The 15,720-nt window shown below is 50.9% G+C and overlaps 1 protein-coding gene across 1 annotated transcript in view; it reads left to right on the top strand.

The window, feature by feature from the left end:
* Positions 1 to 15,360, top strand: part of Bhmg1 (basic helix-loop-helix and HMG-box containing 1) — a 19,720-nt gene extending 4,360 nt beyond the window's left edge. The window contains exons 3-13 of the mRNA XM_023704477.1: positions 5,217 to 5,328; positions 7,672 to 7,809; positions 8,836 to 9,084; positions 10,107 to 10,215; positions 10,955 to 11,049; positions 11,548 to 11,703; positions 12,006 to 12,076; positions 12,806 to 12,979; positions 13,039 to 13,283; positions 14,034 to 14,123; positions 15,170 to 15,360. Of these exons, the coding sequence (XP_023560245.1) occupies positions 5,217 to 5,328; positions 7,672 to 7,809; positions 8,836 to 9,084; positions 10,107 to 10,215; positions 10,955 to 11,049; positions 11,548 to 11,703; positions 12,006 to 12,076; positions 12,806 to 12,979; positions 13,039 to 13,283; positions 14,034 to 14,123; positions 15,170 to 15,338 (1,608 nt within the window). The 3' untranslated portion in view covers positions 15,339 to 15,360. The remainder of the gene's footprint in view (positions 1 to 5,216; positions 5,329 to 7,671; positions 7,810 to 8,835; positions 9,085 to 10,106; positions 10,216 to 10,954; positions 11,050 to 11,547; positions 11,704 to 12,005; positions 12,077 to 12,805; positions 12,980 to 13,038; positions 13,284 to 14,033; positions 14,124 to 15,169) is intronic.
* The last annotated feature ends 360 nt before the right edge of the window (positions 15,361 to 15,720 follow it).

The raw sequence follows: 15,720 nt of genomic DNA, 5'->3' as shown, positions 1-15,720 counted from the left end.
AGCCTCCCAAGTATCTGGGATTAGAGGTATGTACCTCAGTCCCTGGCTTCTCAATCCCTTTAGGTAGAGAAGTCTGCCATATCTCTATTCCCAGCACCAACAGGGCCCAGATAACAATAAACATGGCTCCTAACTTATTGAGGGCTCCAGGTGGCATCTTAGACACAATTTCCTTGAACAGGAGGCATCTTAGACACAATTTCTCATTTAATCTTCCCACTAGGCTTGTCAGAGATGCACGAATAGGCTTATTTTTTTTGGTTTAAGGAAATAAATGCACAGACACCAGGCAGTGGAAGTGAGAAAACCAGAGAGAGAAAGAGAGAGAGAGACAGACAGAGACAGAGACAGAGACAGAGACAGAGACAGAGACAGAGACAGAGACAGAGACAGACAGACGGACGCAGACTCACAGAGACCCAGAGAGAGACAGAGAGGTATTAATGTCTCATTCCAAAGGTCTGAGCCCTTCAGCAATTTGTGATAGCTCGGATGTTTGTTGAATGACTAAATGAATTGCATATGTTCAGATGGCTATAAGATCTATTTTACCTTCAGAAGCTCTTTGAGGACTGAGCCTTAGGTGTAGTGCCAGTTGGTCTTCCCAGTGTCAAGAGCTAAACGTCTGTCCTGAAGTCAAGGCAATGCCCAGTTGCCTTCTGCATAAAACCTTTAGCCTGGTCATTCATAATAATAACATTTATATATTCCTTCACAGTTACAAAGAATTCATCTTAGTGCATGCCAATCATATGCCAAGCCTGCTTTTAGGAATACTAAACTTGCACGGGGCCAGGGGTTTGATCCCTGGGGCCTGCTGTGCTGGCCCTGCCCCGGGGGTGTGCTAAGACGGCAATTGAGACTGGGCATGGTGGCGTGCACACCTGTAATCCCAGTACTTGGGAGGCTGTAAACAGGTGGATCACTACAAGTCCAATCTAATAGTGAGACCCTAAATACCAAGGAGACCCTTCCCTAAAAAAAACACACACAAACGCACACAAAAATACTAAACTGAAAAAGAATCTGTCCTTGGAAAAATGTATGCTCTAGTGTACTTTCTTTCTTTTCTGTTTTGAGACAAGACCTCTTGTATTTCAGGCTGGCCTTGAACTCACAGTGATCCTCCTGTGTCAGCCTCCCAAGTGCATGCACCACCACACCCAGCTATTTTTTCTTTTTTTAATTTAATTTTTTTATTACTAGTTTGTAGTGCATAATGCTTACATCTAGTGTGTGGAGTTTGTGCACATACTTAACACATCTTAGTTCTTTCTGTCTGCTTCCCCTCCCTCCAGTTCTTGTTCCCCTTCCCATTTGAAAAAGATCTCCCTGCTTTCTATGATCCATTCTTATTCATACTTCAGGTTTCACATACAAGAGAAAACACATGATATTTAAACTCGTGTATCTGATTTCTTTCACTTAATATTATGGCCTTGAGGTACATCCATTTACTTACGAATACTTCAAGCTTATCCTGCTTTTTTTAAAAATTTATTTGTTTATTTATTTATGTATGTGTGTGTGTATGTGTGTGTGTGTGTGGCCAGCTCAGCCCACCAGGGGGCGGGGCTGGCTGGCATGTGGTGCTGGGGATTGAACCGTGGTCCCTGTGCTTTGCTTAGCTTAGCTTGTTCTAAGTAGGTGCTTTAGACCACTGAGCCATCTCACCAGCCCCTTATCCTGCTTTTTAGCAGGCTAATGTTCCACAGTGTAAAAATACCCCATGTCCCTCATCCACTCCTCTGCTGGCTGTTTCCAGGATTTAGTTCTTCTGAGTTGTGCTGCTGTGCATTCATCAAGGTAATGCGATAACCTTAGCTCTCTTAGGGAGGTTCCTAGAAGAGGAATAGCTGTGTCGGATGGCATTCTGAGGACTCTCCATACTGCTCTTCGTAGTGGTTGTTCCAGGTTACATTCCCACCAACAGTGTATAAGATTTTCCCCTATAGCCTTACCAACATTTGTTATTGTTTGATTTCTTTCTTTCTTTCTTTTTTTTAGGTGTGTGTGTGTGTGTGTGTGTGTGTGTGTGTGTGTGTGTGTAGGGTCTCACTATGCTGTTCGGACTCATAGTGATCCTCCTGATTTCTGCCTCCCTACTGCTGGGATTACAGACATGCACCAGACTCCATTGCTGGCTCAGCATACCGGACGGCGGGGCCAGAGCGGCATGCAGTGCCAGGGATCGAATCCTGGCCTCTGTGCTTACCTAAACAAGCACTTAGTCCGCTGAGCTATCTTGCTTTAGTCCGCTGAGCTATCTTGCTGGCCCTTTATTTGATTTCTTAATTATAGCTGTTCTTTTCTGCAGTAAGATGGTATTCTAGTTTCTTATTTAATCCCTGACCATGTGATAAAGGCAATCTCATTCAGACTGACTGAATTGCCTCCCCCCTACAGTATTTACCTTTACTTCTGAAGGTAAATCCCAGGCCTTCACACTATGCTACATCCCCAGCCTGTTTTTATTTAAAATAGGGTCTTACTAAGTTGCCCAGGCTTAGTTTGAGCTTGTAACCCTTCTGCCTCAGCCTCCCCGAGTGCTGGGATTCAGGTGTGCACCACAGTGCCTGCCTTCAACTACGCACTTAGTAGCTAAGTAGTGTATCAGATGCACTCTGCTAGGCAGTTTCACACACTCATTTGTTTAGTCCTAACAATAATACTCTGAGCCTAACCAAATATCCTCATTCCCACTGTACAGATGAGAAAATCAAGGCCTGGCAAAGTCAGTGACACAGTTCTTGACACAGTCAGAAATGGCAGATAGGATCCACGTCCTTCAGAGCTTGTGTTCGCTTGCCTGTGTCACATGCATTTCTTAGATCACTTAGTTAGATGACAGCCTCCTGTTGTAGGTCATGCTGAGTCACATCAGTGAGCATCTGGATGCATCATATTTTATAGAAATTTCACCTATGACCCCTCAGAAGTCAGAAGACCCTATTTCCTGGCTTAGGGTTGGAAGATTATTACTACTCTGATTCACAGAATATTTACTGGTGTTTTTCCTTTACCTTTTCACTTGGTTAATTCCTAAATGCTGCTTCTTCAGAGAGGCCTAATTCTGGAATCCCCTGTTGTATACTTTTATTCATTTCTTTAAAAAGTATTTATTTTTTGGATACAGGGTCTCGCTATGCAGTTTGGGCTGGCCCTGTGCTTCTGGGACCAACATGGCATGCAGTACCAGGGATCGAACTCCAGAACTTGTGCCTGCCAGGCAGGCATTTATGCTGCCTAGCTATCTCCCCAACCCCTTTAAAAAAATCTTTAAATTTATTTTTGTATTTTTGGAGACAGGGTCTCATTATGTGATTCAAGCTGGCCTTGTGCTCACTTTTTGTAGCCCCAAGGCCAAGTCTCGAACCTGCAGAGATCCTCCTGTCTCAACCTCTCGAGTGTTTACAGGCGTGCACCACCACACTTGGTTCCAGGGCCACAAAGCATGTAGGAGCAGGGATTGAACTCGAGACCTTGAGTTTGCCAGGCAGGCACCCGTGCTGCTGAGCATCTCTCCAGATCTTATACTCTGCTGGCATCTCTCCAGATCTTATACTCACTCTGTCTGTCTGTCTGTCTGTCTGTCTGTCTCTCTCTCTCTCTCTCTCTCTCTCTCTCTCTCTCTCTGTATTTAATACAGGCTCTATAGAGTCCCACTACACAGATCAGACTCGTAGCGATCCTTCTGTTTTCAGCTTCCCAAGTGCTGGGATTTCAGGTGTGCACTACCACGCCCAGTCTCAGCCATCATCTCAGGGTGCCCCAAGGGCGGGGCCAGCACTGCACACCAGGGATTGAACCCCAGTTGCTGCACCTGCCTAAGCAGGCACTTTAGTCCACTGAGCTATCTGGCTGGCCCCAGACACCCCCCCATACTCTTATTCATAATGCTTATTGCAGTTAATAATTTTGAGTGATTTGTGAAGTGATTAGGCTGTCCCTTGACTGTAACGTCTGAAGGCAAATGAAGCATATCTCTTATCACGATGTACCTGGCCTTTCACGAGTAGTATTCAAAGTAGCTTTGGGTCTCCAATAGCAACTTAGAAGGCATTTGTTGACTGGTGTGGAGACGCCACCCACTGGGCAAGAGGATTCTGCTGTGCGCTGCGGGGACAGCCATTCCTTCAGGCCCTGGCGTAACAGCCTTTGCATTCTGTGTGCGTGGGGCACAGAACCCAAGTGGCCACAGGCTCACCCCCAACTAGTTTAGAGTCAGTGAAGAGAACAACACATCAAGAGATTATTATAAAACAATGTGACTGGGGCTGGTGAGATGGCTCAGTGGTCTAAAGCACCTCCTTAGAACAAGCTAAGCTAAGCAAAAGCAGAGACCGCGTTCAATCCCCAGCACCACATGCCAGCCACCCCGCCCCCTGGTGGGCTGAACTGGCCACACACACACTAAATAAATAAGTAAATAAAGTTATAAAAAAATTTAAAATAAAATAAAATAAAACAATGTGACAGGGGCCAGGGAGATAGCTCAGTAGAGTAAGCACCTGCCTGGCAAGCGCAGGGTCCTGAGTTCAATCCCTGGTTCCGCCAGAAAAAAAATAGAAGTAAATAAAACAGTGTGACAAATACCTCAGAGATGGGCACAGGCCTGGAGTGACCAGAGCGCTGAGGAGGGGCAGCTGACCCAGTCTCTGCCAGACAGGTCAGGGAGGAGACACAGTGCTGGGAGAAGAGACTAAGAGGAAGGAGAGGTGGTGGGAGGGACTTACCAGGTGAAGAAGAGGGCTTCGCAGAAAAGAAATACAGCATGAGCAAAGGGCCAGTGGCCAGAGCTGAGCAGTATGTCCCAAAAAAACTGGTCCAGGAGGCAGGCTAAGCTGAATTCACTCTTCAGGTCTCCTTGAGTGCTCTGAAACTCAGTTTCCTCAGCTGTACCCTGTATCATACTGGATCACAGTGTGGGCTTACCAGAAGGATAAGGCTGGATGTCATGGTACACACCTTGTAACCTCAGCTACTCAGGAGGCTGAGGCAGGAGGATAATAAGCTTAAGGCCAGCCTGGGCAACCTATGAAATCCTGTCTCAAAGTAAAAAATAAAAACGGTGGTGGCTGTAGCTGAATGCTGTCTGGATTCAGCTCCCAGTAATTCAAAATAAAACAATAGGAGCAGCTCTCCCAGCAGCAAGGGGCAGGTGAGGAGCCCTGAGCCCTGGCTCCTGTGCTCACCAGTCTTTCTTTTGGAGGCAGAAGGAGATTCTGCTGCATGTCCTGCACTACATACAGTACCTTCAGAGAGCCATCAATGTGGTCAAGGCCCTCCTCAAATTCTACCTCAGCAATGAGGAAGGTGGACTTGAGGGTAAGTAGTTCTGCCAACATTTCCTGGTGCCTGTTAAGAGCCAAATCCCAGCAGCCTAGATGAGTCTAGCTCTCCTCTCTGCCCCCAGGATTCATAGTTTGGCAGATGAGAAGCATCCGAAAGGGATGCAGGATGCTGTGGGGGCTGCAGGGGGAGGTGGCGCTTCAAGGACACTAGGAAAAAGGAGGACCCTGGCGGATCAAAGGAATAACACAAGCAGGAACAGCCAGGTGCATGTGCAGTGTCTGGGCACAGCCCAGCCATGAGTAGTGAGTGGAGGGACCCGATAGCACTGACAGGTCTTAAGCAGGCTCCTGAGCCAGGTTCTTTTTTTTTTTTTTTTTTTAATTTTATTTATGTGTGAGTGTGTGTGCGCGCGCGCGCGCGCGCGCGCGCGCGCGTGGCCAGCTCCGCCCACCAGGGGGCGGAGCTGGCTGGCATGCGGTGCTGGGGCGTTGAACCGCGGTCCCTGTGGTTTGCTAAGCTTGTTCTAAGTAGGTGCTTTAGACCACTGAGCCATCTCACCAGCCCCCTGAGCCAGGTTTTGATGCAGATGCATCTTGGTGACTTTGCCTCTATGTGCTTCAGCTCCATCATCTGTGAAATGCAGCCAACACCAGCACTTCTGTGCTTGTCATGGGGATTAAGTGCATTAGTCTACTCAAATGTAAGACAGTGCCTGTGCACTGCCACCCAAAGCCATACTGCATGTGTCCAGGGCCGTCCCTGTCATTGGAACATAAAATACACAGACAAGATGGCGGGAAATGAAACTGGAGGAGTTTGGCAGGATGAGGGGGGCAGGGACAAGGTGCTAAAGGGCTTCTGATGTACAGCTGTAGAGGAAAATAGGAAGGATGAGATTTACTGAAGGATGTGTACACTGTATATATTTTTCTTTTCTTTTTTTATTTTTTGTGGTACCAGGGATTAAACTCAGGATCCTGTGCTTGCCAGGCAGGCGCTTATTCTACTGAGCTATCTGCCCGGCCCCTACTTTTAATTTTTTAAAAGATCATTTATGTATTTATTTATTGGTACAGAGGCTCACTACACAGCTCAGACTCATAGTGAACCTCCTGTCTCAGCCTTCCCAGCACTGGGATTACAAGTGTGCACCACCATGCTGTTTTGGTAGATCACACAGTATGTGGTACTGGGGATTGAACCTGGGTCCTTGTGCTTGCCAGGCAGGCACTTAGACTGCTGAGCTGTCTCCCCAAGGGTCTCACTGCGCAGCTCAGACTTGTAGTGACCCTCCTATTTTCAGCCTCCCAAGCGCTGGGATTACAGGTGTGTGCCACCACACCTGGTCTCAGTGGCCAGCTCAACACACCAGGGGGCAGGGCCAGCACAGCATGTGGTGTCAAGGATCATACGCTGGTCCTTGCGCTTGCCTGTGCAGGTGCTTAGTCCACTGAGCTATCTCACTGGCCCCTCTATACATATTTTTTTAAAAAAATATTTATTTATTTATTTAGTGTGTGTGTGTGTGTGTGTGTGTGTGTGTGTGGCCAGCTCAGCCCACCAGGGGGCGGGGCTGGCTGGCATGTGGTGCTGGGGGATTGAACCGCGGTCCCTGTGCTTTGCTTAGCTTAGCTTGTTCTAAGTAGGTGCTTTAGACCACTGAGCCATCTCACCAGCCCCTCTATACATATTTTTAAATGGTGCTGGGATGAACCCAGGGCCCTGTCCATGTGAGGCAAGATCTCTACCATCCAGCTACATCCTACATCCTTATTGAAGGATTTTAAACAAGGAAAAGTCATGATCAGACTTTGTTTGAGGGGCTTTGTTTGTTTTAGAACAAAGTCCCCAACACCGAGTGTAGAGGATTGGTTATTAAGGGAGAAGCTGGAATCCAGAGGAGAAAATCCTTTTAGGAGTGTTCCTAGTCAAAAGACAGTGAGGCCTGAGCTAGCACCTGAGCTGAGAATGAGCACAAAAGTGGGTACACTGGATGAAGAAACTTTGCAGGGCCCCGGGATAGGGGCAGCACTGGGTTGAGGAGGTTGGAAAGAGGAACAGGTTTGGAGTAGAGAAGAGGACCAGGCATCTGGGAAGGAAAGGGCCTGCTCATCCTCTTTGCCAAGGCCCAGAAGCACTCTGGGGAGCCCTGAGTTTCACAGTGTCCTTCTGCCTCTTGGCTGTGCAACCACAGGCAAATCCGATTGCTTCCCATGACATCAGTCTCCACATTTGTGTAGTCGCCCTGAGGAGCAGAGTCAGCCTGGGAACTCACCCAGCTGGATGGAGGCTGTGGGTGTTGTCTGGCGGGCAGGAGATGGACTGGAGTAGGAGGGATGAGGTGGGGGCTCTGACCTGTCTCTTCCATCCCAGCAGGACTGGGCTGGAATCCAGCCCCAGGCCCAGCCAGGCAGAGACACTCCACCCCACCCAGCTCTCAATGCTCTCAGAACTCCCACCTTTGGGGGGCCTATCAGAAACCCCGGAAGAAGAAGCTGACCCGAACAGCATCAGGTACAGGCCTTCAGCGGATTGGAGGCTGAGCAGAGAGCAGGACTGAAATGGAAGCTGGGTCCTTTCCCAGGGATGCTGTCACCCTGGGGGCTATTCCTTGCTCCTCCTACTAGAAGTGCCGGAGCCTCAGATGGGAAGTTCTTCTCTGAGCCTCTGAGTCCTCACTGAGAAATCAGTCCCACTGTGGGTTGATCTCAGGGTGTAAAAGGTCGCACACAGTCTGCTGAAGCAGCACTTCTGACAGGCACTGGTCAGGTCCCAGGAACGGGTGCTGCTGTTGTTATTTGCTGTCCATGTGCTCCACCCTCATTCCTGGGCCAGGGCAGCAGGGGCATGTGGTGGCGGAAGGCCCAAGTGCAGAGGCCTCCATGCTGCTCCTGCATTGCTACTTCTGCCTTACCCTGTTTAGCCTCAGCTTCCGTGTCTGCAAAAGGGGACCTGACTATTGACTTCCAACCCTGGCTGCACTTCTGAATCACCTGGAATGGTTTGAAAAAAATCCCTGTCTGTGCCTCATACCCAGAACAGCAGGTGTCATTGGTCTTGGAAGGAATATGAGACCAACTGCACATTTTGTTTTCTAGGGCCCAGAAGGTGTGTGGACAGAGGTTGGAGTAAGTGACCTCTACTTGAGGATCTGGGCATGCCCAGAACAGTGGGGAGAGACCAAGCCAGAGAAAGTTGTTGCTTGTTTATTTGTTTGTTCATTTTTGTTTTTGAGACAGGGTCTTTCTTTGTAGCTCACACTAGCTTCAAACTCACGGTGATCTTCTGCCTTAGCCTCCCTAGTGCTAGGATTATAGGCATGTGCCACTATGCCTGACTCAAAGCTTTTCTTTATTTTTCAAAGAAAGCTTTTATTTTTTGATATCAGGAATTGAACTCAGGACCTTGCTTGTGCTTGCCAGGCAGGTGCGGTGCCACTGAGCAATAGCCTTAGCTCTGAGAAAGCTTTGAAAGAGTATCTGCACAGAGCACAGGAGGCCCCACCTGAGGCACACCTGACACCTGTCTCTGCTCTGTCAGAACTGCAGACCGGGTCCCAGAAGTCTCGCCGATTTCTGGCTCTGGACACACCTAAGAAGCTGGTGACATTCTCCGATCAGAAAGAAGAAAACATGGGAAGGACCACCACCCCTCCAAGGTGCCCTGATGCCTGTGATCCCCCCAAGACTGCCCTGGCCTCGTCTCAAGAAGGAGATGGAGATGGAGAAGCGGGAGCCCAGTTGATACTGCTGAATTTGGCCGATGACATCAACTTGGATGACATCACAAGTTGGTCTCTTCATGATGAACTAAGTGGTGCTGCTTCCCAGGCACCTGCTATTATGCAGACACGGTCCTAGTACTTGGGAGCGGGAGTGCAGCAGGGCAGACACCACTTGTCACTTCACGGCGTATGATCCTGCTCCTAGATTTCTTATTAGGCTCTGTCATGGGTCAAAGGGAAGGACAAGATCAAGGTCACCCTCCTGCGATAGCTTCAGGTTTAGAACAGTGAATAAGGCAGCACTTCCTCTTCAGGCTTCCCTTGAAGCAGCCAGCCCCTTTCTCGTGACCCCACTGGGGTTGCTGCATCTGCTGGGCAGGAGTGAGGATGGGTCTAGCAGGGACTGGACAGGAGAGCGGGAGGGGTCATGAATTCAAGGTCCTGCTTATGGTGGCACCACAGCTTGGGCAGCTGGCTCCACTGCTCATTCATTAGCGCTTATTCTTTGACCACTTCCCCTGGGGCCAACCCATGTGTAAGTGGCTTGGGACCCATCAAGGGATCAAGTTCACAGTGCAGTGAAGGAATCTCCCATGCTAAGAAGGGGAGAGCCTGAGGTCTTGGGGTTGCTCTGAAGGCTGGCGGTCCAGCAGAGGTATTTGTCCCAGCCTGGGGCTCAGAAGGGGCTTCACAGATCTTGCTACCAGCTGTGTGATCTTCAACAAGTTACACTAATCTATTTATGCCTCAGTTTACCAACAGGGTTAATAACAGTGCCCTTCAGCAAAGGATTGAATAGGATACAAAGTGTTTAAAGTAGCCTGGTCAAAGTAAGAAATGGATACTTGTTTGCTATCAGTGGCTTTATTCCACTTAAAGATTATATATATATATATATATCATCATGGTCACTCTTGATAAGCATGTGAGCCTTGAGAAATGTGGGTGTGATCCGGGTATCCAGCCTCACACAGAGCTCCTGAAGCCTGAGCAGTTGGCTGGGTGAGGGAAAGCTGGGTGGCAGACCCTGGCACTTCTCCGTCCCCTGAGCCAACGCACAGTTGTGGTCGCCCTGATTTACCCACAGGCTACTGTTTTCCAAATGAGCTCCAGGAGGATGAGCCTGGCCCTGCCGTTGAGAATGCGAGCAGGGATAGAATGATCTGTTTCCTCGATGAGACACCGTTCTATCCCAGGTAGAGGAAACCCAAGGGCACTAGTGGGTGGGCTGAGCCTTGTGGTCGGGGTGTGGCTGCAAGGTTATGAGTATGAGGCCAGTTTCTGTCCTCTGCCAGTGCACACACAGAAAAGCCTGACCCCCCATCTTGTGACTACAGCCTCCACACTGGCCTCCCTGACTCCTGCCTCATCCTTCCAGCCTTTTCTCACTTGACTGACTTCTGATGTAGTCTTTGACTATGTCTATTGTGACCCAAAGCCTTTCTTTGTGCCTACCGGGTGGAGTCCAGATCTTAATGGCAAGGAGATATTCTGTGGCCCCACCTTGTCATGTCAGCCTCTCTCCTACCCTTAGCCCATGAATCTTATATTTAAGAGCATGAAATATTCCCAAGTCCCCACATGAGCTGTGCCCTGACCCCATGAGCTTGGCGCTCTGGTCCCTCTTCCTACACAGCCCTCTCCCCGGTCCACGTGAACAGCTATCCATCCTGCAGGCTGAGCTCACAGACCCCTCCCCGCCTGCCCTCCCAGCCTCTCAGAAGCCCTCCATCACAGGCATCCCCAGGCCCACTGATGACCCCTGTTTATCTGCTCACCTCTCCTCACAAGATGTGAAGCTCCTTGAGGTCAGGAGCCTCAGCCAAGGAAGCTGCGCCAAGCCAGCACACATTTGGCCACACGAACACCCAAAGGGATTGCACAGACACCCCTGGCCAGGCCTCTTTGTCTGCTTCTTTATTCTACCTCTTACAGGCAGCAGATGATCTCCTATGAGTCCAGTGAGGAGGACAAGGAAATCCGAGGTGCTGACCCTTGGCTTCCTGTCTGTACCCCAGAGAGCTCCCAAGGTGACTAAAGCTCTCTCTCTCCTCCTTGTAGGCTTTGGGTTCTTTCCACTTCTTCCTGAAAGTTCCTATAGCAGAGGAGAAGCTGAGATCTGCTAAGCCCAGGGAGAGCAAATGCACTGTACCTACTGTCACTCCACCACCGGTGACAGACATTGCTAAACAGTCATCACTTTTATGCCTTGAGCCCAGACACTACCTTAGACTCTTTCTTATGACAGAGTTGCAGGGAGCTACAGTCCATCTGTTGGATCTGGCACATCATGGTACTAATTTGTGTGTGTGTGTGTGTGTGTGTGTGTGTGTGTGTGTGTGTGCGCGCGCACACCATACCTGATAGAGCACCACGCATCATACCTCTTGATCTCCTCTACCATGAAATAAAAGTTGTGGAGCTCCAAATGAGAATGTAACAGTCACTTTTCCTGTGTCTTCCAGTTGCTGCAGCAAGAGACAGGACAAGCTCTGACTGTACTCCTGAGTTGTGTGTTTCCTTTTCAGAGAGCCTACTGGCCTTATCACCTGCCCAGGTCCCTACCTGGAATGCGACAGACCACCCGAGCAAGATCCTAGGACTCAGCCCTTCCTTCTTCAGTTCCCTGAATGAAGAGCTGCCACAACACATCTTGGAGGATGACAGTATGTTTTTGACCCAAGGTGAGCCTCCAGGCCAAGACCACACACTGAGCTCACTGACAAGTCAGAGACACCAACTGCTCAGGCTTGTGTATCAGGCCTAGACTCCCGGGTGACAGCCCAGCAAAGGGGCATTCCCAGGCTGTGTGGCAAAGGCAAGGTTCTAGGAGCCTGAAGCAGAGAGCCTCACACTCTGCAAGGGACTATAGAGCCAGCCTGTGAGGGGATTTGGGGTAGGGACCCCAAAGCAGAAAGCCAGAGAGGGTGAAGGGGGAAGCACGGGTGGGAGCATTTCCTTTCCAGCAGCCTCTGGGCTCCCACAGGTCTCCTTGAAGACGTGCTCCTGGATCCCATGTCCCCACCGTCTGCCTGCATGCTTGTGGATCCCCAGCAGGTAGATCCCATCTACCCACACCCTCTTCATGTGTGACTGCCCTCAACCTTAGGGCCCCAGCCAGGCCATTCTCTGTCCGCGCCTGCCTGTGCTCATCCTCATCCACCCACACCCACTGCCCTCTGTACCCTGCCCTCCTTGAACACTAGCAGCAACCAGCAGGGTCTGCACAGTGGTACAGCTGCTCCATAAACCAGGGCACCTGTGGCCTCATTTCATACATGCAGACACTAACATTTGGAGAAAGACCCCAAGAGTCCTCAGTCAGAATAGAGACCAAAGCCAAGATGGCCTCCTGCTGGGCCCTGGCTAACCACGCACCCCTGTGCACTCCAGGATCCCAGTGTCTGAGTGGCAGCCCCACCAGCTCTGGCCCCTTCTTCCTCCAGTGTTGCCTCCATGCATAGCTAAATGGGCAGTCAAAACAAAAACAGGCGCCATCAGCAGAGCTCTTAGTAAGTACCAGTGCTATAGGGCGTGTTTCTCGACCCGTCGAGGCCTGCACTGTGACCACTGCCTCACAGATGAAATCGATGCTCAGGGAAGTTAAGACTTGTCCAGAGTACTGAAGGTGCCCATCTAGTCCCTCTGCTCCCTGTGGGAACTTAAGGACATTTGCTTCCATGCCCCAAGGGCTGTGATGAGGAATGAGGGTTTCTAACATTCAAGTTATACCCCGGAAAATCAGTGTGTGGGAAGATGCCCCCATCTTTATTTCACCCTGCCCAGGATGCCCTCGCGAAGGCCCCCGAAGTCTCCCCTGACTTCTATAGCCGATGCCAGGCCTCAGTCTCCTTGGACCACTGCTACCTTTCGAAGAGCGAAACCAACAGGGCACTGTCTGGCCCCAACTGTGACACTGACACAGATTCCCCGCTGGAAAACGAAGAGGTGAGAGGGATGGCCACCTTCCGAGGTCGGATGGGCCTCTCGGTCCTCGCTCACCTCCTTGCCTCTCTCAGGACTCACAGGCCGAGAGCTTGCAGTCCTCCAGTGAGGAGGAGGATGAGGACGACACGGACACATGGAGCCCCACCCAGCGGCCCACCCTGTCTACCGCTGGGAGGAAGGGCAGTAAGGTCCCAGCCAGCAAGGTCCCCGTGAAGCCCAAAGAGAACAAGAAAGCCCCCTGTGCTCCCCAGGTGAAGAAGAAGTGTGTCAACGGCTTCATCATGTTCTGCAGGATGAACCGGAAACCGTATATCCGGTGGGTAGAGGTCATCAGTGGCCCTGCATAAGGACCCACCCTACCTTCAATGTCTGAATCTCCAGAGCATCTGGCCCCCTACACCGCTGTGAGCCATTTGCCCCTTCCTGGAGCCTACTCACCCTTCCACAGCCACCAATCTCTCCCGACTGTTAACACAGCAGCGGCTTCTACTGTGTGCAGGGCAACCCAACTCAAACCCCAGACTTGAGGGAAAAGGAAATGCAAGGCTTAGGTCACTCGAAGCAAAGAGGCAGGTGTACTTGCCTTCAGATGCAAGGCTGGAACAGTGCTGCCTAGGGCCTCTGCCCCTCTCCTGGGCTGGCTTCATTCTCCAGCATGTTGGTGGCAGAGTGGTCCCAGGAGTGTCTGCTCAGGTCCTGGCTGCTACTCCAGCAGCCTTCCAGGGAAGGACAGCTCTTATCTCTAAAGTGTCAAATAAAGCCTCCTAGAATCAATTCTGATAGATCAGGGGCCCAAGCTTGACCCAGCCAGTGCAGGACCAGAGCCAAAGCAGGGGAGCTGCTTCCTTCCCAGGAAGATCATGTGCCAGTTGGCCGGGGGAGCAGTGGCTACAGGGTCCCTGTACGCCCTTTCACCCCTGGGTCCTCCCTTGAGAACGGCTATTTAAAGTGCACTTCCTTCTTAGACCCTTGCTCCTAGAGGCCTTGCCAGCCACATGGGCCCCACCCAAGCCACCATACCCCAGAGGCTGCCCCTGACCTCCTTTCCCCCTCCTTCCTGGCCCAGAGCCTGCCCTGGGACAGCATCTACAGTAGCCACCAAGGAGCTGGCCCAGCTGTGGCGGGTGATGACTCCGAAGGAGCGGAAACCATACTGGTGAGAAGCCCCCGCCCAACCAGCAGGGACCACTCTGACCCTTAACTGTCCCCTCATATTCACAACCTTGTGCCTCATGGTGTTGGAAGCAGGCTGCAGGTTTACCCCGCTAAGGGTTGCTTGTCTTTTAAAAATTTTTATTTATTTACTTTATTTTTTGAGAGAGGGTCTTGCGGGCAGGCAAGATAGCTCAGTAGACTAAGCACCTGCTTATGCAAGCTCAGGGACTGGGGTTCCATCCCTGGCACCACAACACCAACCCCACCCCTGGGTGAACTGAGCCAGCCACTGAGACCAGTGTGGTGGCACAAGCCCATAATCTCAGCACTGGGGAAGCTGAGTCAGGAGCATCATTATGAGTCTGAGCTGCATAGCAAGATCCTGTACCAAATACATTTAAAAAAAAAAAAAAAAAAAAGGATAGGGTCTTGCTATGTGGCTCATGCTGGCGTTGCTCTCACTATGGAACTCTGGTTGGCCTCGAACTCACAGCAGTCATCCTGCCTCAGCCTCCTGAGTACTGGGATTACAGTGCATCACTATACCTGGCTTGTTGTCACACTTTTACAAAAGACCTGGGAGTGATGTAGGTCAAGGTGCCCCCTGAAGCGAAGGAGCAACAGCTTCATGGGAACCTGGACTCTTGCCCTGTTTCTTTTGTCTTCTGTGCCACATGGAGCTGGCTCCTCAGAGCGTGGCCTTTCTTTCCCAATGCTTGGCTTCTTGTCCCTCTCCAATTCCGACACCTTGTTCTTCACCAACTCCAAGGGGCTGGTGCCTGCTTGAGTCTGAGGTGGCAGTGGAAACAGGTGTGTCTCACAATTGCCAGCCTCATCCCAGGAGTGTAGGCTCCAGCAAAGGCCTCTTGGCTGAGTCCAAAAGTCTGAGCGATCAGGATTTGGAGGCCCCAGGTTAGCCCAATTGGGCTAAAACCCTGGTCTCCCCTTGGGCCAGAACATGGCTGCTGCTGAGGCCAAAGGGTTGGGGTGGGACAGAGATGGGGAGCTGAATGAGGGGGTGTCCTATTTGGCCTCCTTTCTCCCCAGTGTCAAGGCTCGAAGGTTCAGCCGCCAGCACAACCGCATCGTGAAGCAGGACAGCTCCGACAGTGAGGACGAAGCTGGGGAGATCCCCAAGCCCTTCCACCAGCTGCTGGCTGAGAAACTGGGAGCTGCCCAGGACCCAGATGAGCCCTCAGCCCCTCAGCATGACTGAGGGCAGATGCCCTGCGCAGCTCCTGCAGCCTTGTTTGAAACCAGGAGCCTGTGTTGGTGAGGTTGTCCCAACCCAACCTCAACCCTTGTCTTAGGCCCCAGCCAGTTGCCAGAGACAGGGCGAGTTGTATTTGTGTTTTGCCTTGTGTCGGGCGACTGCCCTCCCCACCCTGCAGTGGCAGAGGAGCCCCCAGGTGGGCAGATGAAATGCTGCAGGGCAAGTTCATGAGCAGGGGCTCCCCAGCACCCTCCCTTCCCCCCCCCCATATGAACTGGTCTTCATTCACACCTCCCTCCTCCTTCCCAGTTCTATTTAAAAACTATTTATTGTTTTAAACAAAATAAAGCAACTGAAACCCTTGTTGCCAGCAAAGGAGACAAGA

The sequence above is a fragment of the Octodon degus genome, unplaced genomic scaffold (assembly GCF_000260255.1).
Source record: "Octodon degus isolate 3935 unplaced genomic scaffold, OctDeg1.0 scaffold00197, whole genome shotgun sequence".
Lineage (NCBI taxonomy): Eukaryota > Metazoa > Chordata > Mammalia > Rodentia > Octodontidae > Octodon > Octodon degus.
The sequence above is the reverse complement of the archived record's forward strand: the minus strand, read 5'-3'. Positions and strand labels throughout refer to the sequence as shown.